Consider the following 26,245-nt stretch of genomic DNA (forward strand, 5'->3'; position numbering starts at 1 on the left):
TTCACAGCAGACCCTGCCCTAGTGGAGCTTACAATCTATATTCCCTATCACATGTACATACAGACACATTCACGCTAGGGTTAATTTTTGTTGGGAGCCAATTAACCTACCAGTATGTTTTTGGATTGTGGAAGGAAACCGGAGTACCCGGAGGAAACCCACGCAAGTACGGGGAGAATATACAAACTCCACACATGGTGGGAATCGAACCCATGACCTCAGTGCTGTGAGGCAGTAATGCTAACCATTACACCATCTTACACCCAACTTAAGCTGTGGAGACAGATAAAGTACCAACCGACCAGTTGGGAGTCTCTGTCACCCGCTGCCCTGCTTAGTGCAGACAGAGGGAGAGGAGGCATGCCAGCGGCTCACAGAGCGCTGGGCATGCCCCCTCAGTGACGAAAACGGGGGCGTGACTCGCGATCGCAGGTCCTCCCGCGAAACCACGCCCCTTTTCGTAGGCCACGCCCCCTTTTCGAGTGTCCCACTTCCCCGAAGAAGAAAGTTGGGAGGTATGCTAACTTGATAGACAATAATCAAATCAAAACTACACTCTCATATCATCAGGGGTCAGTGACACCTGGTGCAGTGAAAAGCCCACAAATGTGCGCCTGAAATGCCCTGCATTCCCGAAGATGCTGGGTTTCTCCCCGCAGACTCATCTGGCTGCGCTGCCGTCTCCTACACTGTGACAGTCATTTGGTGACACCTGGGTGCTGCCCCCCCCCCCCCCCCCCCCCCCTTCCCCTAGTGACGCCACTGTATTTTACTATAGTTAGCAGAATAGTTTTGCTATTTGCATAAGGTTTAAAAAACATATAAGCTCTCTACAACCCAAACAGTATTTTTTCTTCATTGGTTGGATGATGGGGGCAGGTATAGACAATGGTAAAAAATATGTATTTGCTTGTTTTCCCTGCTCCTCCCGCTCACTGGGGGTAATTCAGAACTGATCGTAGCAGCAAATTTGTTAGCAGTTGGGCAAAACCATGTACACTGCAGGGGAGGCAGATATAACATTTGCAGAGAGAGTTAGATTTGGGTGGGTTATTTTGTTTCTGTGCAGGGTAAATACTGGCTGCTTTATTTTTACACTGCAATTTAGATTTCAGTTTGAACACACCCCACCCAAAGCTAACGCTCTCTGCACATGTTATATCTGCCCCCCTGCAGTGCACATGGTTTTGCCCAACTGCTAACAAACTGTCTGCTATGATCAGGTCTGAATTACCCCCCACTGTGTCCTGGATCCTCTCTGCAACAAGGAGCCTGCTGTGGCAGCATAGTGACTGCACTGTTCTATTTACCGTGGCTTCAGACTTCTATTGCTGCTCAGATGTCGCTGATGAGTGTTTGTCAGGATATTATGTAGACGCATGGTAACCACAAGCTCTGGCCACTTCATGGATGACAGATTGTTTATTTATTTTTTGTTAATATTTGTTTTAAACTCCTCTGCTCAAACAGGAGGAAATGTTTTCCAGATGAAGATACTATTTAGATGTTGTAAGGGTCACTATCCCATCTTGCTAACTGAAACTCATTTTGGAACTTAAGGATTCCATACCTGGCGACTTTCTCGATGGGATTGTGTGCTGTGCAGAGTAGTGATGACCATCGATAACTGTATCCATAGACGATGGTTTTAAATCGTCAGTAGAAGCCTATCAATAGTTTAGCCAGCAATGCATGGGTACCACACCATTGATGCAAAAAATAATTCCCATCAATGTTTGCAAATCTTTCATGGTCAATGACCATCCCTAGTGCAGTTCTGTAGACAGAATACATATGTTTTACCGATAGCTGGGATCCCGGCTGTCATGATCCCGGCCACCGGTATGCCGGAAGCTGGGCAAGCGCTAGAAAGCCCCTTGCGGGCCCGCTGTGCTTGCCACGCTGCGGGCACGGTGGCTGGTTGTACTCGCCACAGGTTATATTCTCCCTCTATGGGTGTCGTGGACAATAGAGGGATAAAAGCCTTTGGCGCCGGTATTCCGGCGCCGGCATTTCACCATCTGTCGGGATTCTGGCCTTGGCAAAGTGACCGACAGGATACCTACAGGTGGTCTAGTGATCCCCTCCCCTGTATACAGCTAGTGCCAGTGTGCACTGATAATGGTGACGTTAGCTCCTACAAACAGTTGACTTGAGCCAGTGCAGTCCATAGTTACCTACCCTCCCTCATTTTGCAGGAGACTCCCTGAAATAGTAGCAATCTCCCTGACTCCCTCAATAGTCCAGCAATCTCCCTGATTTTACCTTTCCCCCATTATATAGCTTTTACATTCTCGGGGAGGGGGGAATCAGAGATATATATACACTCAAATGGCATCATCAGTGCCACTTCCCTGTATTGGTTATAAGGCACAATGATCCCTATGGCGACATGCATTTTAAATAAGGTTTCTCATGGCCACTTACAGTATATGTGTATACAGTATACTAACTGTGAGGCTCATTTACATTTGCATATAAGTAGTTTTCATGACCCGCCTCTCAGATGTAGCAGAAGTAGGCAAGTATGGTGCAGTCTCATAGATGCGCGCAAGTCGGCATATGGGATAATATCTGCAATTAGTTCCCTGCATTCAGCTGACTTGCATGTAACTCTGACCTGACCCCTCTATCTCTGGAAATATCCAGACATGTTGGAGCCCTACATAAATATACGTATAGTTGCCAACATTTGAAGTTATTTTCCAATAACATCGCAGCATGTCACGTGCAATGTGGTTTCTGTGCACTCCAGTCCCCATCATTATATGCTCACTGAACATGTCTATCATCTAATTATGTTTAATATAAAGTTGTAAAGCACTGATCATAGTGAGTATTGTGCCCAGCAGCGTTTCTAGAGAGGAGGGGCCCGTGTGCAGACTCCGTGTGTGGGCCCCCTCCTCTCCTGTAGCCGTCACCGCCGCTGCTAGCGCTCTCAGTGCTGAGACTCTGGCACTGCAGCGCATGTGCAGGACTCCGTATAATTGCAGTCGCGCCATTTCTCCGGAGCCTGCGCATGCGCTGTAGACTCTGGCACTGTGCCAGAGTCTCTAGCGCTCAGTGCGCAAGCAGCGGGGGTGACGGCTACGGGAGAGGAGGGGGCCCACACACAGTCACCGATGGACACCAGAAAGGTAAGTATAGAAGAAATGGGTGCAGTGTGTACCCAGGGGCCCGTGTGCACCGCACACACTGCACCCATTATAGATACGCCAGTGATTGTGCCATGTATAGAGCATATTAGGAAAAGTACTATATATCTGATCAGTATTGAAAACATAGGGACATTTCCAGAGCTGGAAAGGGGGAAAGCTTCCAAATGTAGGGATTTTAGATTTAGGGGTCTATTCAATGCATGTCGGACTCTTTCCGACGGAAAGGATCCGACAATGCAGTATTCAATTTGCGGGCAAATCCAACTGGTTTTGCCCATTTTCGACAATGCCAATCCGACTTTTTTTAAAGTCTGATTGACATTGTCGGAAACGGGACTAAAACTTGACCGATTTGGCCGCAAATCTGACAAAACACATGGATCCGCGGATAAACCGCTGATCCACGTGTTTTCTGACAAGTCCGAAAAACGGCAGCTGCATTGGATAGGTTGAATCATGATTCGAACTAAAAAAGTCGGAAACTGCCGTCTTTCCGACTAGATGTCAGTTCCGACTTTAATTGAATAGATTGATTTGATTTATTTATTGATTTTATTTATTTTTTCCTTCTACACAGCTGTGCATGGAAATTATGGAGTATACGTGAAATAAAAAGCAGAGTTCCCAACACAGGACTGAGCGGCATATATGAGGCCTCATTAGGAATACTACAAAGCTGATTGTGGACACACTGGACTGTCTGAGATGTTTGCCTTAAACCCACAGCACACGGCTAAGTGTTTGCACCTATGGAAGCGTACATTCTATAGACCTTTGTCCACCCGGAAGTGGCTCGGGGCAGCTCTGTGTGGATGCTCCTGTGTATTACGAATTATACATCCGGTGACTCGATCACAGACTGTGCAGTTTAGCTCTAAAAAGGTGAAGATAAACTTACCTTAAATTAGAAGGAACCATCAGTTATAGCATAGGTTCTCAAACTCGGTCCTCAGGACCCCACACAGTGCATGTTTTGCAGGTAACCCAGCAGGTGTACAGTTGTATTAATTACTCACTGACACATTTTAAAAGGTCCAAAGGTGGAATTATTTCACTTGTGATTCTGTGAGGAGACCTGCAAAACATGCACTGTGTGGGGTCCTGAGGACCGAGTTTGAGAACCTGTGAGTTATACTGTATAAATGTGACATGTTAAAATGTTTCCACTTACATAAAATTTCATGACATTGTAAAAATGAAGATTGACTTGTTTTGACACTTGTGTTATCTATTTCAGGAAAGAATTGACATGTCTGAATATGATGTAGATTATATTAGGAATTTTAGCATAATAGCACATGTGGATCATGGGAAAAGTACTCTCGCTGACAGACTTCTTGAAATAACAGGTAGGGAAACATCTGCTAATAATGATTTCAATTGTTCCTGTACAGATGTGACCTCATACATCATAGCTGCGGTCGTGTCAGACAGCCCCTCTTAGCCCACAAGGGGCCTAATTCAGAGTTGATCGTAGCCGTGCAAAATTTTGCACGCTACGTTTATTTACTCTGACATGCGGGGGGACGCCCAGCACGGGGCTAGTCCACCCCGCATGTCAGCCCCCCTCCTCCCGCACAAGTAGAAAGGCATCGCACAGCGGCACTGCTTTTGTACTTTACAAGTAGCGCCCTACCTGTGCAGCTCCTGTGCACTGGCAAGGAGCTACTTGTCACATCCCGGGTCACAGCGGCTGCATGTGACTTCACGGCCAAACGCCACCGTCCCGCCTCCTCCCGCGATTGATGGGCTAAGATGCCGATAGCATCTCTAGCATGCGCCTGCGCACAGTTCGGACCTGATCACCCGCTGTGCGAAAACGCACAGCAGCGATCAGGTCTGAATTAGGCCCCAGGTCCCGTGAGACCCTGCTAGCGTCTGGCACCTTTTTTGATGAAAATTCGTCTTAGTCGCAATTGCGGCAAATTAGCACACACAACCCGTTCTTGGCAAGGATGATCGCGGGCACATCCACAGTCAAGCTGTAGTGTGGTGCGTCCTGGATAGCTTGTTTAAATAAACAAAAAGAGGAAACGCACTGTGTAGGAATAGCCCTAATAATATATTCAGTTAGTGTTACCAAATAAGTTCTTATTAAAATATAACCTTTAATAATATTTAATAAAACAACTGCAAAATATAAAATAGCTCTTTAAAACTGCCCCAAAAGTACAAGAACCAATTAGTGTCATGAAGTGCAAGAATCCAGTGGGTACATCCACTGAGCTGCGGTTTCCTTAGTATTGTTTTAAATTTACTGCCTGACTTCTTAACTTGCAATAACATATGTGATACGACCACAGCCAGGAGTGCGTTACCTGGCCTGGTCATATCACATATGTCTGTGCTGCCCGACTGTGTTCCCCCTCTGTATGGAGAAAATCTGTTCTGCACAAGTGCCGAACGGACTTCCTCCTGCTGTACCGGCCCCCTTGGGAGTGAAGTAGCAGTCTCTGTCCGCTGTCATCACCCCCAGAATGCCTTGCAAGATACCTGGGAAGGGGGGTGTCACTAAATAGTGGGGGCCCACTGACATCTGTCTTTTGAAAGTTGGGAACATCTCCCCCTGGAGAGAGAGAGAGAGAGGGTGCCAACCAATCAGCTCCTAATTGTAATTTCTCTGACGTCCTAGTGGATGCTGGGAACTCCGTAAGGACCATGGGGAATAGACGGGCTCCGCAGGAGACTGGGCACTCTAAAAGAAAGATTAGGTACTATCTGGTGTGCACTGGCTCCTCCCTCTATGCCCCTCCTCCAGACCTCAGTTAGATTTCTGTGCCCGGCCGAGCTGGATGCACACTAGGGGCTCTCCTGAGCTCCTAGAAAGAAAGTATATGTTAGTTTTTTTATTTTACAGTGAGACCTGCTGGCAACAGGCTCACTGCAACGAGGGACTAAGGGGAGAAGAAGCGAACCTACCTGCTTGCAGCTAGCTTGGGCTTCTTAGGCTACTGGACACCATTAGCTCCAGAGGGATCGACCGCAGGACCCGTCCTTGGTGTTCGTTCCCGGAGCCGCGCCGCCGTCCCCCTTACAGAGCCAGAAGCATGAAGATGGTCCGGAAAATCGGCGGCAGAAGACTTCAGTCTTCACCAACGTAGCGCACAGCACTGCAGCTGTGCGCCATTGCTCCTCATACACACTTCACACTCCGGTCACTGAGGGTGCAGGGCGCTGGGGGGGTGCGCCCTGAGCAGCAATAAAAACACCTTGGCTGGCAAAATAATCACAATATATAGCCCCAGAGGCTATATATGTGATAATTACCCCTGCCAGAATCCATAAAAAAGCGTGAGAAAAGTCCGCGAAAAAGGGGCGGAGCTATCTCCCTCGGCACACTGGCGCCATTTTCTCTTCACAGTGTAGCTGGAAGACAGCTCCCCAGGCTCTCCCCTGTAGTTTTCAGGCTCAAAGGGTTAAAAAGAGAGGGGGGGGCACTAAATTTAGGCGCAATATTGTTTATACAAGCAGCTATTGGGGAAAATTCACTCAGTGATAGTGTTTATCCCTACATTATATAGCGCTCTGGTGTGTGCTGGCATACTCTCTCTCTGTCTCCCCAAAGGGCTGTGTGGGGTCCTGTCCTCAGTCAGAGCATTCCCTGTGTGTGTGCGGTATGTCGGTACGGCTGTGTCGACATGTTTGATGAGGAGGCTTATGTGGAGGCGGAGCAGATGCCGATAAATGGGATGTCGCCCCCTGTGGGCCGACACCAGAGTGGATGGATAGGTGGAAGGTATTAACCGACAGTGTCAACTCCTTACATAAAAGGCTGGATGACGTAACAGCTATGGGACAGCCGGCTTCTCAGCCCGTGCCTGCCCAGGCGTCTCAAAGGCCATCAGGGGCTCAAAAACGCCCGCTCCCTCAGATGGCAGACACAGATGTCGACACGGAGTCTGACTCCAGTGTCGACGAGGTTGAGACATATACACAATCCACTAGGAACATCCGTTACATGATCCCGGCAATAAAAAATGTGTTACACATTTCTGACATTAACCCAAGTACCACTAAAAAAGGGTTTTATGTGTGGGGAGAAAAAGCAGGCAGTGTTTTGTTCCCCCATCAAATGAGTGAATGAAGTGTGAAAAAGCGTGGGTTCCCCCGATAAGAAACTGGTAATTTCTAAAAAGTTACTGATGGCGTACCCTTTCCCGCCAGAGGATAAGTTACGCTGGGAGATATCCCCTAGGGTGGATAAGGCGCTCACACGTTTGTCAAAAAAGGTGGCACTGCCGTCTTAGGATACGGCCACTTTGAAGGTACCTGCTGATAAATAGCAGGAGGCTAGCCTGAAGTCTGTATTTACACACTCAGGTACTAGACTGAGACCTGCAGATAGTGCTGCTGCAGCGTGGTCTGTAACCCTGTCAAACAGGGATACTATTTGGCGAACATAAGACGTCGTCTTATATATGAGGGATGCACAGAGGGATATTTTGCCGGCTGGCATCCAGAATTAATGCAATGTCCATTCTGTCAGGAGGGTATTAGAGACCCGACACTGGACAGGTGATGCTGACTTTAAAAGGCACATAGAGCCTTATAAGGGTGAGGAATTGTTTGGGGATGGTCTCTGGGACCTCGTATCCACAGCAACAGCTGGGAAGAAATTTTTTTACCTCAGGTTTCCTCACAGCCTAAGAAAAGCACTGTATTATCAGGTACAGTCCTTTCGGCTTCAGAAAAGCAAGCGGGTCAAAGGCGCTTCCTTTCTGCACAGAGACGAGGGAAGAGGGAAAAAGCTGCACCAGTCAGCCAGTTCCCAGAATCAAAATTCTTCCCCCGCTTCCTCCGAGTCCACCGCATGACGCGGGGGCTCCACAGGCGTAGCCAGGTACGGTGGGGGGCCGCCTCAAAAATTTCAGCGATCAGTGGGCTCGCTCACAGGTGGATCCCTGGATCCTTCAAGTAGTATCTCAGGGGTACAAGCTGGAATTCGAGGCGTCTCCCCCCCGCCGTTTCCTCAAATCTGCCTTGCCGACAACTCCCTCAGGCAGGGAGGCTGTGCTAGAGGCAATTCACAAGCTGTATTCCCAGCAGGTGATAGTCAAGGTGCCCCTACTTCAACAAGGACGGGGTTACTATTCCACACTGTTTGTGGTACCAAAACCGGACGGTTCGGTGAGACCCGTTTTTAAATTTTAAATCCTTGAACACATACATAAAAAAATTCAAGTTCAAGATGGAATCGCTCAGGGCGGTTATTGCAAGCCTGGAGGAGGGGGATTACATGGTATCCCTGGACATCAAGGATGCTTACCTACATGTCCCCATTTACCATCCTCACCAGGAGTACCTCAGATTTGTGGTACAGGATTGCCATTACCAATTCCAAACACTGCCGTTTGGACTGTCCACGGCACCGAGGGTCTTTACCAAGGTAATGGCAGAAATGATGATACTCCTTCGAAAAAAGGGAGTTTTAATTATCCCATACTTGGACGATCTCCTTATAAAGGCGAGGTCCAAGGAGCAGTTGTTGGTCGGAGTAGCACTATCTCGGGAAGTGCTACAACAGCACGGATGGATTCTATACATTCCAAAGTCACAGCTGGTTCCTACCACACGCCTACTGTTCCTGGGGATGGTTCTGGACACAGAACAGAAAAAAGTGTTTCTCCCTCAGGAGAAAGCCAAGGAGCTGTCATCTCTAGTCAGAGACCTCCTGAAACCAAAACAGGTATCGGTGCATCACTGCACACGAGTCCTGGGAAAAATGGTAGCTTCTTACGAAGCAAAATTCCATTCGGCAGGTTCCATACAAGAACCTTTTAGTGGGACCTCTTGGACAAGTGGTCGGGATCGCATCTTCAGATGCATCGGCTGATACCCTGGTCCTTGGAGACAGGGTTATCTCTACTGTGGTGGCTGCAGAGTGCTCATCTTCAAGAGGGCCGCAGATTCGGCATACAGGACTGGGTCCTGGTAACCACGGATGCCAGCCTTCGAGGCTGGGGGGCAGTCACACAGGGAAGAAATTTCCAAGGACTTTGGTCAAGTCAGGAGTCGTCCCTACACATAAATATTCTGGAACTGAGGGCCATTTACAATGCCCTAAGTCTGGCAAGGCCTCTGCTTCAAAACCAGCCGGTACTGATCCAATCAGACAACATCACGGCAGTCGCCCATGTAAACCGACAGGGCGGCACAAGAAGCAGGATGGCGATGGCAGAAGCCACAAGGATTCTCCGATGGGCGGAAAATCACGTCTTAGCACTGTCAGCAGTGTTCATTCCGGGAGTGGACAACTGGGAAGCAGACTTCCTCAGCAGACACGACCGACACCCGGGAGAGTGGGGACTTCATCCAGAAGTCTTCCAAATGTTGGTAAACCGTTGGGAAAGGCCACAGGTGGACATGATGGCGTCCCGCCTAAACAAAAAAATAGATATTGCGCCAGGTCAAGGGACCCTCAGGCAATAGCTGTGGACGCTCTAGTGACACCGTGGGTGTACCAGTCAGTTTATGTATTCCCTCCTCTGCCTCTCATACCAAAGGTACTGAGAATAATAAGAAAACGAGGAGTAAGAACGATACTCGTGGTTCCGGATGGGCCAAGAAGAGCTTGGTACCCAGAACTTCAAGAAATAATATCAGAGGACCCATGGCCTCTACCGCTCAGACAGGATCTGCTACAGCAGGGGCCCTGTCTGTTCCAAGACTTACCGCGGCTGCGTTGGACGGCATGGCGGTTGAATTCCGGATCCTAAAGCAAAAGGGCATTCCGGAGGAAGTCATTCCTACGCTGATAAAAGCCAGGAAAGAAGTAACTGCAAACCAGTGCTACATATTCAGTGCTACATATTCAGCCCCCTTTTGTGCCTCCTGTGGCACCGTGGGATCTCAACGTGGTGTTGAGTTTCCTGAAATCACATTGGTTTGAGCCACTTAAAACTGTGGATCTGAAATATCTCACGTGGAAAGTGGTCATGTTATTGGCCTTGGCTTCGGCCAGGCGTGTGTCAGAATTGGCGGCTTTGTCATGTAAAAGCCCTTATCTGATTTTCCATATGGATAGGGCAGAATTGAGGACTCGTCCCCAGTTTCTCTCTAAGGTGGTATCAGCTTTTCACTTGAACCAACCTATTGTAGTGCCTGCGGCTACTAGGGACTTGGAAGATTCCAAGTTACTGGACGTAGTCAGGGCCTTAAAAATTTATTTTTCCAGGACGGCTGGAGTCAGGAAAACTGACTCGTTTTTTATCCTGTATGCACCCAACAAAATAGGTGCCCCTGCTTCTAAGCAGACTATTGCTCGCTGGATTTGTAGCACAATTCAGCTGGCGCATTCTGCGGCTGGATTGCCGCATCCTAAATCAGTAAAAGCCCATTCCACAAGGAAGGTGGGCTCATCTTGGGCGGCTGCCCGAGGGGTCTCGGCTTTACAACTTTGCCGAGCTGCAACTTGGTCAGGGGCAAACACGTTTGCAAAATTCTACAAATTTGATACCCTGGCTGAGGAGGACCTTGCGTTCTCTCATTCGGTGCTGCAGAGTCATCCGCACTCTCCCGCCCGTTTGGGAGCTTTGGTATAATCCCCATGGTCCTTACGGAGTTCCCAGCATCCACTAGGACGTCAGAGAAAATAAGATTTTACTCACCGGTAAATCTATTTCTCGTAGTACGTAGTGGATGCTGGGCGCCCATCCCAAGTGCGGATTGTCTGCAATACTTATATATAGTTATTGCCTAACTAAAGGGTTATTGTTGAGCCATCTGTTGAGAGGCTCAGTTATATTTCATACTGTTAACTGGGTATAGTATCACGAGTTATACGGTGTGGCTGGTATGAGTCTTACCCGGGATTCAAAATCCTTCCTTATTGTGTCAGCTCTTCCGGGCACAGTATCCTAACTGAGGTCTGGAGGAGGGGCATAGAGGGAGGAGCCAGTGCACACCAGATAGTACCTAATCTTTCTTTTAGAGTGCCCAGTCTCCTGCGGAGCCCGTCTATTCCCCATGGTCCTTACGGATTTCCCAGCATCCACTACGGACTACGAGAAATAGATTTACCGGTGAGTAAAATCTTATTTTTTCAAATAGAGCCTGTAACATGACAGTTAGGAGCTGATTGGCTAGTACTTTCTCTTTCTGTTTTGGAGATGTAAGAATCCATGGAGAGAGCAAAAGTACCAGCCAATCAGCTCCTAACTGCTATGTTAGAGGATGCGGAACTGGTTGGCTGGTACTTTTATCTCTCTCCAAGGCTTAGTACATCTGCCCCTTAAGGTTTGCTAAATCTCCCCCAGGGCCTATGAGTTCGTCACACCTCAATGGTGACAACGATGTTGGCCAGTGATGGTAACTAGCATCCAGTCTAAAGGTGTGTACACGCAGTCATTTAGCCTTGCGATTTTGACTATACTGTATAGTAAAAAAACGCAAGGATTGCAAATCGCACACAGTTAGGCAGCTGCGATAGCGATGCGCACTCCCGCAGGGGTCGGTATCGCAAGGAAAGATAGACGTGCAGGCAAGTCAATCTTGACTATATTGTATACTATCTAGTACAAAGTTTAGTCAAAATCATACATAGACAAAATCGAAGGTACAGATAGTCAAAATCGGTGCTTCTGGGGGAGTTCAGGGGAAATCGAATACGACGAATAGTCAAAATCAAAGATAGTCAATATCTCATTGTGTGTATGCATCATAAGGGCTATATTTTCAAAAGTGCGAATTTTTAGAAGTGGAGATGTTGCCCATAGCAACCAATCAGATTGTACTTTTCATTTATCTACCTTCTAGAAGATAATAGCTAGAATCTGATTGTTTGCTATGGGCAATATCTCCACTTCTAAAAACCCACATTTTAGTAAATGTACCCCTAAGAGACCAGGGGAGACCAAAACTGTAGCTGGGGGGAGCTGGTTCTGAAAATACAAAAGAGAGGAGATGCTTGTTAAAGAAATTCCTAGTTCCAGTACTCTGGCTACACAAGATAATGTGAGCTGACAGCACCTATTATATGTAGTGATGTTTATTCCTAATGCTGACATACACAGATTAACCACAGGTGACTGAGCATTTCAGGCGATGAGTATGCTGAGTTTCTGGGAGGCCATGATCTGTCTTCATGCATGTGATTATGTGAAGACAGGGCCAATGTCATCATGTAAGGCTGGGAATGGAGATGACCAAGAAGTCCTGATCTATGAGCTATATACTGTAAGGAGCAGGACAGAGCAGTGGTGCGAGACCGCTGTTAGATTAATGTGGAGAGATTGTGTACTATATCCATAACCACATTCATGCATGCATCTTGTTCCTGTCTCTCAGGCTGTATTCCGAAAGCATCCTCCAATAAGCAAGTGCTGGATAAGCTGCAGGTAGAGAGAGAGCGAGGAATCACAGTGAAGGCTCAGACTGCATCACTTTTTTACACTTTTGAAGGAAAAAGATATCTCCTAAACCTAATTGATACACCGGTAAGTTTATTACTATGCGGGTTTTGCTTCTTGTCATTTGTATTTTTGGAATTGTAAGCTATCAGATATTGCTGGAATTCGTACACGTATTAAAGTTATTGTCCAGAAACAGATAGTCGAGTACGGGGGAGATGAATCAAGCCTTCTGAAGATTGGAGATGTTGCCCATAGCAACCAATCAGTTGTATCTATTTATAGACTGCACTTGATAAATGCTATCTGGAAGATTATTGGTTGTCATGGGCAACTTCTCCACTTGCCCTTTTCTCCACTCTTTAGAAGGCTTAATACATCTCCCCCCTATAGTATGTGTAGAAATCCCAGAAACATAGCGTAAATAATTCCTGCTGTTCAGTGGTTGTCATCTAAAAAGACATAATGGGCGGTATTCAAATGATATATCACGCCCAATGTCCTTTCTAAAGTGATCCCCGTTATCGCGCCCATTGTAATCAGGTTTAGCTGCATAAAGGGTTGGGCGCTCTCGTTACCCCAGGGGTAGCGAGCTGAAATGATTCTACCACACCCATTAGCAGTAACAGAACGGGTGTGGAAAGGGGTGAAAGGAATTGAATTCCGCCCATTGGGTCTATGTACTAAGCCTTGGAGAGCGATAAAGTGGAGATAGATAAAGTACCAACCAATCAGCTATTGACTGTCATGGGTGCGAATGCACCTCTCCACCACCATAAATGCTGGATTGGGCTCATATTGGCTGATTAGTAGTTTATCTCTCTTCACTTTATCACTCTCCAAGGCTGTGTACATCTGACCTCTAGGCTAATTTGTTGTATGTTACATGGCAGAAATTAGACTCTATGGTGACTGGAGGCATGGCTTCATGGACACTACACAAAATGGTAAAAATCACAGCCCACAGTGGAAATATATTAAGGTTAATAGCCAGACTATGCACCTATTAAGTACCCAAGTTGCTTGGAGCATCAGAATTGCTTCTTGACTATTTTTTTCATGTCTATACTTATACATAGACTTACAGATGTATGTGCAGGCTTCCCATTCCCCAGTTGTGCATGAATCAGTCTTTATTTCTGACAAATAAATAGCAACTCCAAAGTGTAATTTCCCTTAGAAAAAGCTAATCAGGCGCAATTGATAGATGAATCTGGATAAGAGAAATTGTTTCTAAAAAAAGACAAGCAGCTCCCAGATAAATATTCTGTACTTATTCACAATAAACAACTAGATAAAGTAGAGAGCGCTCTCTACTTTATCTAGTTGTTTATTTCTGACAAGCCAGGGTTCCCTGCAGTATAAAGTAACTTGTATTATATACTGCTGCTGCTCTTTTGCTATATTTGAGTGAAGGGTTATGTTTTTCAAAGTTGTGACCAATCAAATGCAATCATTAGTATCTTAATTTCATCACTATCAACCTTTACACTTGCTCGAAAGTCAGAGCTAACGTAGCACAGACCTGTTCAGCCTGTAGAGATGCTCAGTGGTGCTGCCATAGAACACGCTTAGCTATCAGGCTGCTTCCGACCTGGCACCCATGTCCTGAAGCGGGTGACTGTGGGCCCAACATGGGGCATAGAATTGCCCTGTTACCACCCTTAAGATCACCACTAAGCACACTCTTCTATTACGCTTGGCCCACCCTTCTCTTTATCTTCTAGCATGCACTGAAGTGATAAAAGTCATGGGATAGATGTCTAGTATCGTGAAGGAGCTCTTCTAGCCTACCAAAGCACAGCAACTTGACATGGCATCGATTCCAGAAGTGGACAGAAGACCTCTGGAGAGCTGTGGACCCATGCTATCTGGATAGCTTCCCATGGCTCCCTGATATCTGGAGGTGCAGGATCTTGGGTGTGAATGGACCTCTCCACCACGTCCCATAAATGCTGGATTGGGCTCATATTGGGCAAACTTTGTGGCCAAACCATTTGTCGGAATGCTCCAGAATGCTCCTCAAACCAATTCTGGACAACTTGAGACCAATGACATTTTACATTATCCTGCTGGAATATTCCATTGTTGTGGGGGTACATGAAGTCCATAAGGGCTGCAAATGGTCACCAAACACTGCAACGTAGCAGTTACCCCTATGGTACCACCACCAGCATGCACGGTTCTTTGTTGACAACTGGGGTCCATGGCCTCATGGTGTCACTGACCTGTGTTGGGAGTGTTGAGAACTCGGGGGTTCTTCCGATGATCGGGAAGAGGAACCACAGCTGAGCCGGAGCAGGGATGGCCGGATGTAGGTTTTCCTCATGCAGAACTTAGCTGTTGTAACCGACGTATAATGCTAAAGAATTAGTTGTGGCCAAGGCTTGGGGGCGATGCTGAAGTACACAGAAGAATGAAGAATTTGTGAGCGATGTTGAAGAAATGAATGAAGATTTGAGAACGATGTTAAAGCACACTGAAGAATGAAGAACTTGTGAGCGATGCCGAAGAGATGAATGAAGATTTGAGAACGATGTTAAAGCACACTGAAGAATGAAGAACTTGTGAGCGATGCTGAAGAGATGAATGAAGATTTGAGATTCAGTGTAACTCTGGAAGTTTGGGAGGCATTCCACTTAGGGATACCCTGTAATACTGGAAGCACAAGAGGTGTCCCTCTGAGAGATACACTGCAACGCTGGTAACGCAGAGAATGTCCTACTGAAAGATACACTGTAACGCTGGTAGCACAGGGAAGGTTCCACTGAGTGATACACTGTAACGCTGGTAGCACAGGAAAGGTTCCACTGAGTGATACACTGTAACGCTGGTAGCACAGGAAAGGTTCCACTGAGTGATACACTGTAACGCTGGTAGCACAGGAAAGGTTCCACTGAGTGATACACTGTAACGCTGGTAGCACAGGGAAGGTTCCACTGAGTGATACACTGTAACGCTGGTAGCACAGGGAAGGTTCCACTGAGTGATACACTGTAATGCTGGTAGCACAGGGAATGTCCCACTGAAAGATACTCTGTAACGCTGGAACACAGGAGACGTTCAGCTTGGGAACACGCTGAACGCTGCTAGCACTGGTGATCATTGGAAAGACGATACTCAGGCGCTGGGGCTCTGTACGGCGTCTGCCTTTGAACTTCCCGCCTTCTCCCGATTGGCGGAAGGGGCCGATGACGTCACCCGCTCACCACGCTCTTGTGGATGCCGGGCGCAATGGCGGCGCCCACACCCCGGGAACCGGCCGGAAGCAGCGCCAGCAAGACGCGACGACCCGGAGCCCACCGGGGGCGACGACCGCCGAGAGACCCAGCGCACCCGGAGCGGTAAGCGTGGCAACCGCAGCGCCGCGAGTGTGACACATGGGGTCTGCATCCCATCCGAACCCTTTCATCAGCCCAAAATAGCCGGAACCGTGCAAAAAACTGTAACCAGGCGCTAATATATCATTACCATATTTGGATGGTTGTATTGCTGGTAATGAATTTCCTATACAAAAAATGTTACAATATGTGTATAAACCAGCTGCAGGAGAAAACTTGACTTGGGGTAAGTCAAGTCAAAAAGAACCGGCACTTTACAGTCCCCGGTAACACTAGAACAACAAACTAATACCCTCCTGCGCTATAAATGTTATGATATGGCTCAGAGTTCAATGAAAAACAAATAAATAAATTATTATATTATGTATATTTTTTATTATTTAATAATATATATGTAGAATACACTTCAGACCGGCCAAATAAAAATCATTTACAAATATCTTGCCTGACTGTAGGAGGTGGATCTTAGATAAACTTCTGTGCACAGAATAGAATAAAAAATATATAAAAATAAAAATGAAAAATTAATGAAAAATCAGTCCATATATTGGATAAAAAATTACCAGCTAAATTCACACCCATGTAGTAGGTAGCATATTCATATGTTGTTATGTATTGGGTATCCTCAATACGTTACCACTTGGCAAAGAAGACAATGTTGTGCAAGAAAACAGCTCCACGCTGGAGCCTTACGTGTAGCTTGCACCGATGGTTGTCATACGGGAAAGTTCAATGACATGTGAGACGGTCTCGGGCTGCGGGAACGGCGCTTCGCTGGCGCCTGCTATGCTGATATTTTACCCGACTTTCAGGCTCTGTGAGTTCACGTCTCCAAGTGCCGTATGCAGACACCTCTGTCACGGTTGTGATGTCCCGTTCTCCGTTACCTCCACAGAAAAATGCTGCTGAATGGAGGTCTGTTGTAGGGGTGTAATTGAGCTGGTATACGGGTCCAAAGATCTGCTTCTCAAATAAATAAAATAGCCGGAACCGTGTCTCAACGGACTACTCCACATGTTGGCAGTTATCCAAGATCCAATTAGCGACGCCATGAACCCAGGTTAGGTTCTGTGTCCAGTGTCATAGTGTTAACAGGGGAACTCTTGCGGGTCTTCTGCGCCCATATCCTATGGAAGCTAAAGAACGCTGCACTGACCTGCTGTATACGCGTATGGTACCTCCTGCATTGAATGTGGATGTGATTTGTGCCAATGTCGCTTGTCTGTTACCAAGGACAATTCTGGCCATCAACGCTGTTCATGATCATTAAGCACCCATGGTCAGCCACTGCGCTGTCCACGATGGTTGGTAATGCCTTCCATGAGGTACTCACAGTACACACGTGACACCATAGATTGATGAATGTTGAATGTCTGCACAACTTCGGAAATGGAATGTCCAATCTGTCAGGCACTCACTCTCATTCTCTGTACAAACTCAGATAATTCACATCGCCTTGTTATGAGCAGCCTAGCCAGTGTTCAAACTGACTCATGAGATGTCAGATTACAACCGATGCAAGTCTGGGCATTTCCAAAATGTCACAGTATGTGGTGCCACCTACCATGACCTTTACATACTGCTATCCCATGACTTTTGGCACTTCAGTGTAATGCTCTTTAATCTGTTTTTCTTCATAGAATTTCTCCAAGTAATGGGGCTTGCTTTATATGTAACAGTAAATAAATGAACTGCATTAATGTTTCCTGTAAAACGGATACAACTGGCAAATACAACTTTGATATCACTGCACGGGTGGTCTTCTGTATGCCGAATGTCGGGATCCCGGCGCACAGTATACCGGCGCCGGAATCCCGACACCCGGCATACCGACAACTATTCTCCCTCGTGGGGGTCCACGACCCCCCTGGAGGTAGAATAAAATAGTCCGCCGTGCCTGCAGCGTGGCGAGCGCAGCGAGCCCGCAAGGGGCTCCTTTGCGCTCGCCACGCTGTCGGTATGCCGGCAGTCGGGCTCCCGGCGCCGGTATGCTGGTCGCCGGGAGCCCGAGCGCCGGCATACCGTACTACACCCCACTGCACTTGTGGGAAACATACAATGGTGATTTGTAAATTCTCTGTTTCCTACAATATTCCTATATAGTTCATATATTGAGTTTCTGACTTCCTATAGCATATACGCCATATATTCAGTTGTATACATGACTCCCGTCTTTGTACAGCATGTCCCTACTATGACATATTTCTGGTCTATAAGCCAGCGACCCCCTTTGCCTGCCTCATGAATGCTCTGTTCGTTAATGTACTGTTTTGTTGTGCTTTGGTACAATCTTAGCTATATTTTAGTATGAATAGTTATAACTAGTAAAAAAAAAAGGAAGGTATACAGCAGCGCTGGCTTACACAATAACTTGGAAAGACTAAGCAATCTTTACTCTGGGGATCTGACCAGCCCCAATACCAGCTGCCATTGACAATGCACTTAAAATGTATTTATTCTCTAAGTTTAAAAAAATGGAACTACTGAATAAGTTGTAATGCTTTTTAGCCAATATTCAGTTCTTACCATATGACCTAATGTGTTGTTTATTTTCCTGTAGGGTCATGTAGATTTTAGCTATGAAGTTTCAAGGTCCCTATCTGCTTGTCAAGGTGTCCTGCTGGTGGTTGATGCAAATGAGGTAATTTTAATGCAACTTCCATGTTTAAATACTGTATGTCTTCAATCACACATGTGAGGACCAAACATAGCTTTTTGTTAATACTGCAGGGCACCTGTGATGTTTTATCTTAGAGGTGTATGGCATGCACTCTTCAAGCTTAAAGAACATACCTCCCAAGTGTCCTTTCAGTGAGGACAAAGTCCTGAGTGAGCAGTGCACTCACCCAAAACCAGAACCGGGACAGTTGCCAGACTGCCCCACTTCTCCTACCTGGTATAGCAGATTTCACTATCTGCTGGTCTTGTCTGGTTTCTGGAGTTGACTGTACATGCTGCATGGAAACTTAGCAAAGATTCAACCTTCTAGACCAACCTCGTCTGAACCATCACCAGCATTAAATCAACAGCACCCATGTTTAATCAATAGGCCTCCCTGCTGACCTTGCACAACACGTGACACCCACTCACAACCTCTTCTACCCACCGCCCCCGAATAAGCAGTATGGCCAAGCATGGCTGGTTTTCCTATTAAAATTACATTACTCTCCCATAATATCCTAAGCATATGCACCGCTATTGTAGAATAGAAACTGTCAGGCATACCGCGCTCATGCATATACACTCAATGTTGCATTGCACCCAACTGTCGCTGATTACCAGCACTTTAGAACATACTTACAATATCAAATTCAATCAAAGTAAATAATGTTTCCATTAAGCCATGGTTAAATTAACTGTGTCTGTTAACCAATGTGGGGGGGAATTCAATTATAGGCAGATAACTTCACCCAGCCAAATCAGAGTGGCAACAGACGCAATTTGCATAGAATTGCAAGCAGTTTGTGCAAATTCGGAATTTGGTCAGTCGGGCAAGTGGTGCGAGATGTGGTGCTGTTGTTGGCGTTCAAATGCCACAGCAACTCGCACTCTTCGCCTGCAATTGAATTCTCCCCTAAGAGTGACATGATTTCACACTCAAAAACAAAAGTATCAATTGGATACAAGTCTCTAGAAAAGGTATCCTTGTGTAAGCTCCATACATATATTACAATACATCTCCCAATTTTGATTGCATCGCAATTTCGGCTTCATCGTAGAAATTAGGGTAGCCTCCTGCCGGCGCAGCTTAGCTGCGTCCGCAGGAGACCTGCCACCATCTTTCCGATTGCAGCAGCTGCATATGACATCACGCAGCCACCGCGATTATGCCCACGTCATGGCTCTGCCCCCACAACGCTTCGTCTCCGCCTAGGAAACGCCTAGCAAACGAAGCGTTGCCGCCCCCACCTCTGCACCCCGTGAACGCCTCTGCCTGATTGCCAGGCAGAGGCAATCGCATTTTCTGCGGGCCCTCACAGAAAATGCGGATGCATGCACAGGACGGGTGCTGCGCATGCACCCGCATCTTTTTTTGTAATTTTTGTGGTTGGATCGCGTTCTGCCATCCAACCTGAATCCGTACCAGAATCCATTAAAACAATAAGGCAGGATAAGCAATTGTTAAATTCTGCAGAAGAAAATGGGGAAATAAGTTGTGAGGAGAATGGCTGTGCGCATTTGGTAAGCCACCTGTTCTGTTACATAGCATTTTGCAAAATAAATTGGATATTTCTTGAGCTGAGAAAAAAATTATCTTACTAGGAAATACACCTGAAATAACAAAGAGTAAAATGCTATTTTTATATGAATCCTAGGACGGCAATCACATAAACTGTGCAGCGCTTTTGAAATTATTACTGAATTACAGTAGTTTAAAACACTTGAGGGCAAGTTATTTACCGTTTCACCTGGTTTGATGCATCAGTGCATTTTTATATTTCAATATTTGAGTATATCTCATTTTTCTTTTCCTGCAGGGTATTCAGGCACAGACGGTGGCAAACTTCTTTCTCGCCTTTGAAGCGCAGCTTTCAATTATTCCTGTCATAAACAAGGTAAAGAGCTTACACAACCGTACCCATGATCAAACTAATACTTCAGTCTAGTAGCAGTGGATAAAGCCATAAACACCACCTGGATTCATGTACTTTCTATTAAGTGTAACTCTGAGCAGGCTATCATTAAGTTAAGTTTAATACATACTGCAGCTCTTTCGTTTACATGATCCCCTCCCCACCCCCCACACACACTCTCATTTCTAGACATAGGTTACAAGTTGCATATGCATAAATAGGGTATCTTGATGGAGCATCTAGGAATAAGTCAAGTATCCACAGCTTCATTTTATAGACATAATTAGAATTTCTGAAAATGTTGCAGTAATCTTCCACTAAACTTAATACAGTTTTACCAACCGATTGGCAGATTCAAGAAGATATATCTTATCAAGTGATTTAAGAGCACCCTGGCCAATTGCACATACTAGATGTTTGCACGTTCGCACGTAGTCAATACGTGGACAATAGTTGCATTAAAACTGGCAGGGACTTCGGGAGAGATGTACTAAGCCTTGGAGAGAAATTAATAGAGTGCCAACCAATCCACTCCAAACTGTCATTTTTCAAACACTGGGGTAGATGTACTATAATGGAACATATCGTGCCACTATAGTTCTTTCTGCTTCGCGTCCTTACCATGGTGAAGCAGGAAGGTGCATCAACGAGATGTAAGCAAATCTCATTTGCTGGAGCAGGGGAGAGCCGGCTCCAGGGTCATGCATGAGATCTCGCTACTCACATGAGATCTCACATGAAGCCTAGAGCTGGCACCCGCCACAGCCAGGACTGTCCCTGCTGTGGAGATAGGACATCGACACCTGCAGCTGTCGAAACCGATAGCTGCAGGTCTGACCGTTCATACATTGGCATGCATATCAGCGTGCTATATTTTAGATTGCAGCACCGATATCTGTCACTCAGCGTGCACCGCCGCTGTAATTCATGGAGGAGAAGCGGTATCAGTGCACATGGCAGTTAGGAGCTGATTGGCTGGTACTTAACCTTCATCCACTATATCTATCTCCAAGGCTTAGAACATCTTCCCTTTCATCTGTTAATAGGTTTCCCTGGGATGCATCAGATGTCTATTTCTTCTGTTTTGTCTGGCCAGAATTTATGTGCGTGCTTAGACTCTGCAGAATTCTCTTCTTTCATCCCTTATTTGGGAATTGTTTAGGGATGGACTTGCTATAAAATAACTGCATTCATTTTTTAGGTTTTTTTTAAGCCGTTTGCCGCAATGATCTTTTCATACCAAGATATTTGTAATGTTGAGTAACCTGTATCCTGTTTTGTTTTGTAGATCGATTTAAAGAATGCAGACCCTGAGAGAGTGGAGAAGCAAATTGAAAAGATGTTCGACATTCCAGCCAGTGATTGCATTAGGGTGTGTATGCAATCCACCAATAGAGATAATTATTTGCGGACTGTTGTATGTTTATGCTACACATAAGTACTTATAGGATACCCATATGCATAGTAATTTGGTTGGTCAATTTGGTTGTTTACAACTAAAATCGCAGAATCAGGATACAGAAATGGAATAACTCGGTTAATAGTACAGGTTCTGTCCAAATGGGGGTACAGATATGTCCTCATACATCTTTGCTGCAGTCACTCCAAACAGCCCCTTTTGGCACACCTCCTCGTGTATTCTGGTCACATTGTGTAGTGAATAAGATGCATTTTTGGCAATTGGACACCCAACGTTAGCAGAGTTCCACAGGACCTGGCGGCTCACTCACACCAGGCATCTTGCGCTGCATAGCATATTGAGGCTAGATGTATTTGAACACATCTGTATATGTAATGTGTTCCAAGATTACGGTAGCATCATTAATGTGGGGAGTTTGGCGCTAAATTTAAAGTGACAATCAGTTATAAGGATAAACCAGCCATGTAACTGAATGGCACTTTACATTAGAGGGGGTACACTGAGAGATCTGTGCTTAAAGTCTAAGCAATCTGACTAGATTGCTTCAAAATAAACACAGATCTCTCTGTGTGTAGGATGCCGGCGACAGCCATGCGCGATCGCGTCGCAATCGCCAGCTCTAGATTTGGCATGCATGCAAATCTAGTGAGATTGCTCATTTCACCGCTGGGTGAAATGAGCGCCCCCCTCGCTCAGCACACATTGCGCTGTGCTAAGCGGGGAGAGATGTGTGCTGAGTGTTCTGTGACAGATCACTCAGCACACGTCTCCCCCGTGTGTACGGGGCTTTAGTGGCAAACTCCCCCAAAATCCACTGGTTCTGTAATCTCTGAACCTATTCCTTTGGACAATTTTCTTTCTTGGTTTATTCTAAGCATCCTGATCTGGGCCTTTATAAGGATCTTAAGTCATTTGAAAAGTGTAACGCATGCTTGGTGTACCCTCTTACTGGCCCATCACTGAACATAGCATTCAGGCTTTTGTATTTTTGTGTTTTTTATTTGTATGTTGTTGGCTAAGTATCAAGGGGGTTATTCAGAGTCCATAGCAGTTTTTGCTATTTTAGCAAAAACTGCTACTGATAAAATGGCATGCTGGGGCTGCCCAGCGATGTGTTCACAAATTGAATTGAAATAGCATCACAGAATCAGGAATTAGAGAGAGACACAGGCTGCGTGTGCAGGCGGTCCGGCCTATCACAGGAAAAGCAGACTTCATTGGGCTGCCCCGAAAACGCCCATGACACGCCTGCTTTTCCTGCTATCGCGATGCGACCGCAATTCCCCATTGCCGGAGCTAGTGTACAGGTTCCTTCACGCACGGCAACTGCGATGCGATCGCATTCACTGCGAACGCCTCTACCTGATAGGTAGAGGCGTTCGCAGGACACACAGGGGCGGCGACAGACCACTGCGGGAGCGGCGCAGGGAACACTGGGGCGGGGTGGCTGTGTTTTCAGGGCAGCTTCACCGATAGGAAAAATAGCGTCTGACCGCCTGCATACCCAGCCTAGCTGCGGGTGCAGGGGGCCGTCCGCAATTGCTGCAACCGCAACCGCAATGTAAAGCTTGCCCTGCGATGGGCAGCCCCAGCATGCTACAGAAGCGATTGCAGAGTCTGCTTTTTAGTAGAATCTGCAATACTTACTGAATAGGGTCATTGTGTAATAGGTTTATTTAAAAACCAGATTTCTACATTTCAGGTATGACACTTTGTGCTCTGTTGTCTGTACATGATGTTCTGTATGTGCCTTATGGAAACGTAATGTATTATATTATATGGTTTGTTGGGGATTGGATCCTGTAGAAAAAATGCTATTGCATCTTTTCTTTTATCCTTTAGATCTCTGCAAAATTTGGAACAAATGTGGAAACAGTTCTTCAAGAAGTTGTTAGAAAACTCCCACCGTGAGTACAGATTCCTGTACAGGTGGAACGTATTCTATATGCAGTGGTGAAAGGGCCCCTGTGTAAAATCAGAGCTGTGGGCTGTTTGATAGATTCCCATTATACACCTACTATACCACACACACACACACACATCATGCCCACCTCATCCACAGACACTTTGGCCTGTATTCAATAGCTGTCGGGTCCTTTCCGACGACATTGAATAGGTCGGAACTCCTATCGACCTCAATCTGTCGGAAACTGACGTCTTTCCGTCATTTGCCTGTCCTGACTGCCTCTCTGGCTGCTCTGTGAAATCTGTCATACCTTTTCTTATCTCCTGTAAAACTTTTTTCCATATCTGCCTTCCTTGTCTATTTCCACTTTCTTCCTCCTTGTGAACATGGGAACCGCAGCATGGCCTATATGGTAGCATTTCTGGTTCTGAGACCCTATAGGTGAGATGTGCAGTGCTGTCTTATCAGAAATGGGTGATATAAATATACCTGACTGAGGGTCACAGCTAGGCTTTCAGATCCTGGGCTTACATGTGGTTGCTCATACTGCTGCTTGTATTGTTGTGCCACTGTTATGTGTTCGCACTTTGCTTATTTAAATTAGTCTCTCTGTAAGTGCTAGGGAACACCACTGGCCTGTCACAGCTGTCAGAGGAATTTACATATATATCAGCTAATTGTGCAGCTTCTCCAGCAAGCAAATCACTACCAACACAAGTTACCTGCAGCTGGGATACTAACCATTAGGGGCTCATTTGCACACCAAACCAGAGGCGTAACTAGGGTTTTTGGAGCCCAGGGCAAGATCAATAATGGCGCCCCCCCCCCCCCCCACACACACACACACACACACACAAAAAAAAAAAATTTTTTATAAAAATAATAAATACATAAAATGATAATAATAAAAAAAAAAATACAAAAGGAAAGTATGTGCAGACGTCACCGGTGTCACTGCATACAAAGATGTCAGGGTGTGTATGTACAGATGTAGGTGCAGTGGTCGAAGTTGAATTTTTGAAGGCGGAATGAAAGAGTGCAGATAGCAATTATGCGCGCGCCTGCTCCGGAAAAGGGGCGCGGTCACTCAAAAGGGGCATGTCCTTCAGTGTAGTAGGACCCCTTATACTATCTAGTACTGGTGCCCCTTTCACATTATAGCACACGGTATGAGCCGAAATTCACATTATAGCACACTGTATGTCCGAAATTCACATTACCCCACACGGCATGAGCCGAAATTCACATTATGGCACACAGTATGAGCCGAAATTCACATTACCCCACACGGCATGAGCCGAAATTCACATTATGGCACACAGTATGAGCCGAAATTCACATTACCCCACATGGTATGAGCCGAAATTCACATTATAGCACACGGTATGAGCCAAAATTCACGTTACAGTACATGATATGAGCCAAAATTCCCATTATAGAGTTAGGGGATCCTACCCCCAGAATTAACATGGCCTGTGGGGCACTATGATGAGGGGAGCCAACCCCCTTAATAGACTAATTGCAGAGTTTAACAGCGGAAGGGCTGCAGCAGTTTCTCACCCCAAGCTGCGGCGCTTCTGCCACCTCCGACACTCCACATCTTCGGCACCACCCGGGATGCAGAGCACCGCACCAGGTATGCACCCTTTTCAGTGTGGTCTGCTGCGCTCCAAAGGGGTTCTTGTTTCATGCTGCAGGATCCCGATGTGCGCCTTCCTCCCCGCTGTTACTGTCACGGTAAGCATTAGTATCGTTTACCGCAGAGGCCATTTTCTGAGGCATATGTGTTAAACCTCAGGAACTGAGATGCCCTTCTCACCATACAGCTGTGTGGCCGAGCCGGGCGGGGGGACAGCCAGCAGCATGCCGGATATCAGCAGCAGAGGGTGCGGGCTGTACATACTTGAGGCAGCTGGATATTCAACAGTGCTGAAAGCCTCCGGAGCCCGCACCCCCGGAGCTGCAGTACACCGGCAGAGGACACCCATCCCCCGAACCCTGCGTAGCCCAAAGCCGGAGATCAGCAGCATGTTGAACGCGGAAGCAGAAGCTGCTTATTGCCGGTCAACATACTGCTGATCTCCGGCTTTGGGCTCCGCACGTGCCTTACAGCCCCCACCCTCGGCTGCTGATATCCGGCATGCTGCCCCTGCTGCTGGCTTTCCACCCGCCCGGCTCGCCCACCCAGCTGGATGGTGAGTGAGAAGGGCATCTCGGTGCCCGTGGTTTAATACATATCTCTCTTCGGTAAATGGCCATTAGTACATCCCACACACACTGATTACACACACACAGACTGGCCACCCCCAAATCCTACACACACCCACTCAGACTACACACACACATTCTCATACTTTCCTCTCCCCCACACACACACTGGACTGCAAAAATTTACACACACAAACACTGTTCCACACACACACACAATTAACACACACTCACACTGTCCCACACACACAATTAACACACTCGCACACTGTCCCACACACCAGTGGCGTG

General features: G+C 46.5%; 1 protein-coding gene across 4 annotated transcripts in view; it reads left to right on the forward strand.

The window, feature by feature from the left end:
• The window catches only part of GUF1 (GTP binding elongation factor GUF1), a 178,148-nt gene that overhangs the window by 84,851 nt on the left and 67,052 nt on the right, over positions 1-26,245 (forward strand). For 3 of the 4 annotated variants that reach the window (XM_063920983.1, XM_063920982.1, XM_063920981.1), the window contains 7 exons: positions 3,736-4,040; positions 4,396-4,507; positions 12,444-12,592; positions 18,407-18,487; positions 20,325-20,402; positions 21,709-21,792; positions 23,683-23,747. In XM_063920983.1, coding sequence (XP_063777053.1) covers positions 3,864-4,040; positions 4,396-4,507; positions 12,444-12,592; positions 18,407-18,487; positions 20,325-20,402; positions 21,709-21,792; positions 23,683-23,747 — 746 coding nt within the window. In that variant the 5' untranslated portion in view covers positions 3,736-3,863. Of the gene's footprint in view, positions 1-1,258; positions 1,383-3,735; positions 4,041-4,395; positions 4,508-12,443; positions 12,593-18,406; positions 18,488-20,324; positions 20,403-21,708; positions 21,793-23,682; positions 23,748-26,245 lie in introns of those variants that run through there. The other variant, XM_063920984.1, reaches the window with a different exon arrangement.

Source organism: Pseudophryne corroboree, chromosome 1 (genome assembly GCF_028390025.1).
Source record: "Pseudophryne corroboree isolate aPseCor3 chromosome 1, aPseCor3.hap2, whole genome shotgun sequence".
In the NCBI taxonomy this organism is placed as follows: Eukaryota; Metazoa; Chordata; class Amphibia; order Anura; family Myobatrachidae; genus Pseudophryne; species Pseudophryne corroboree.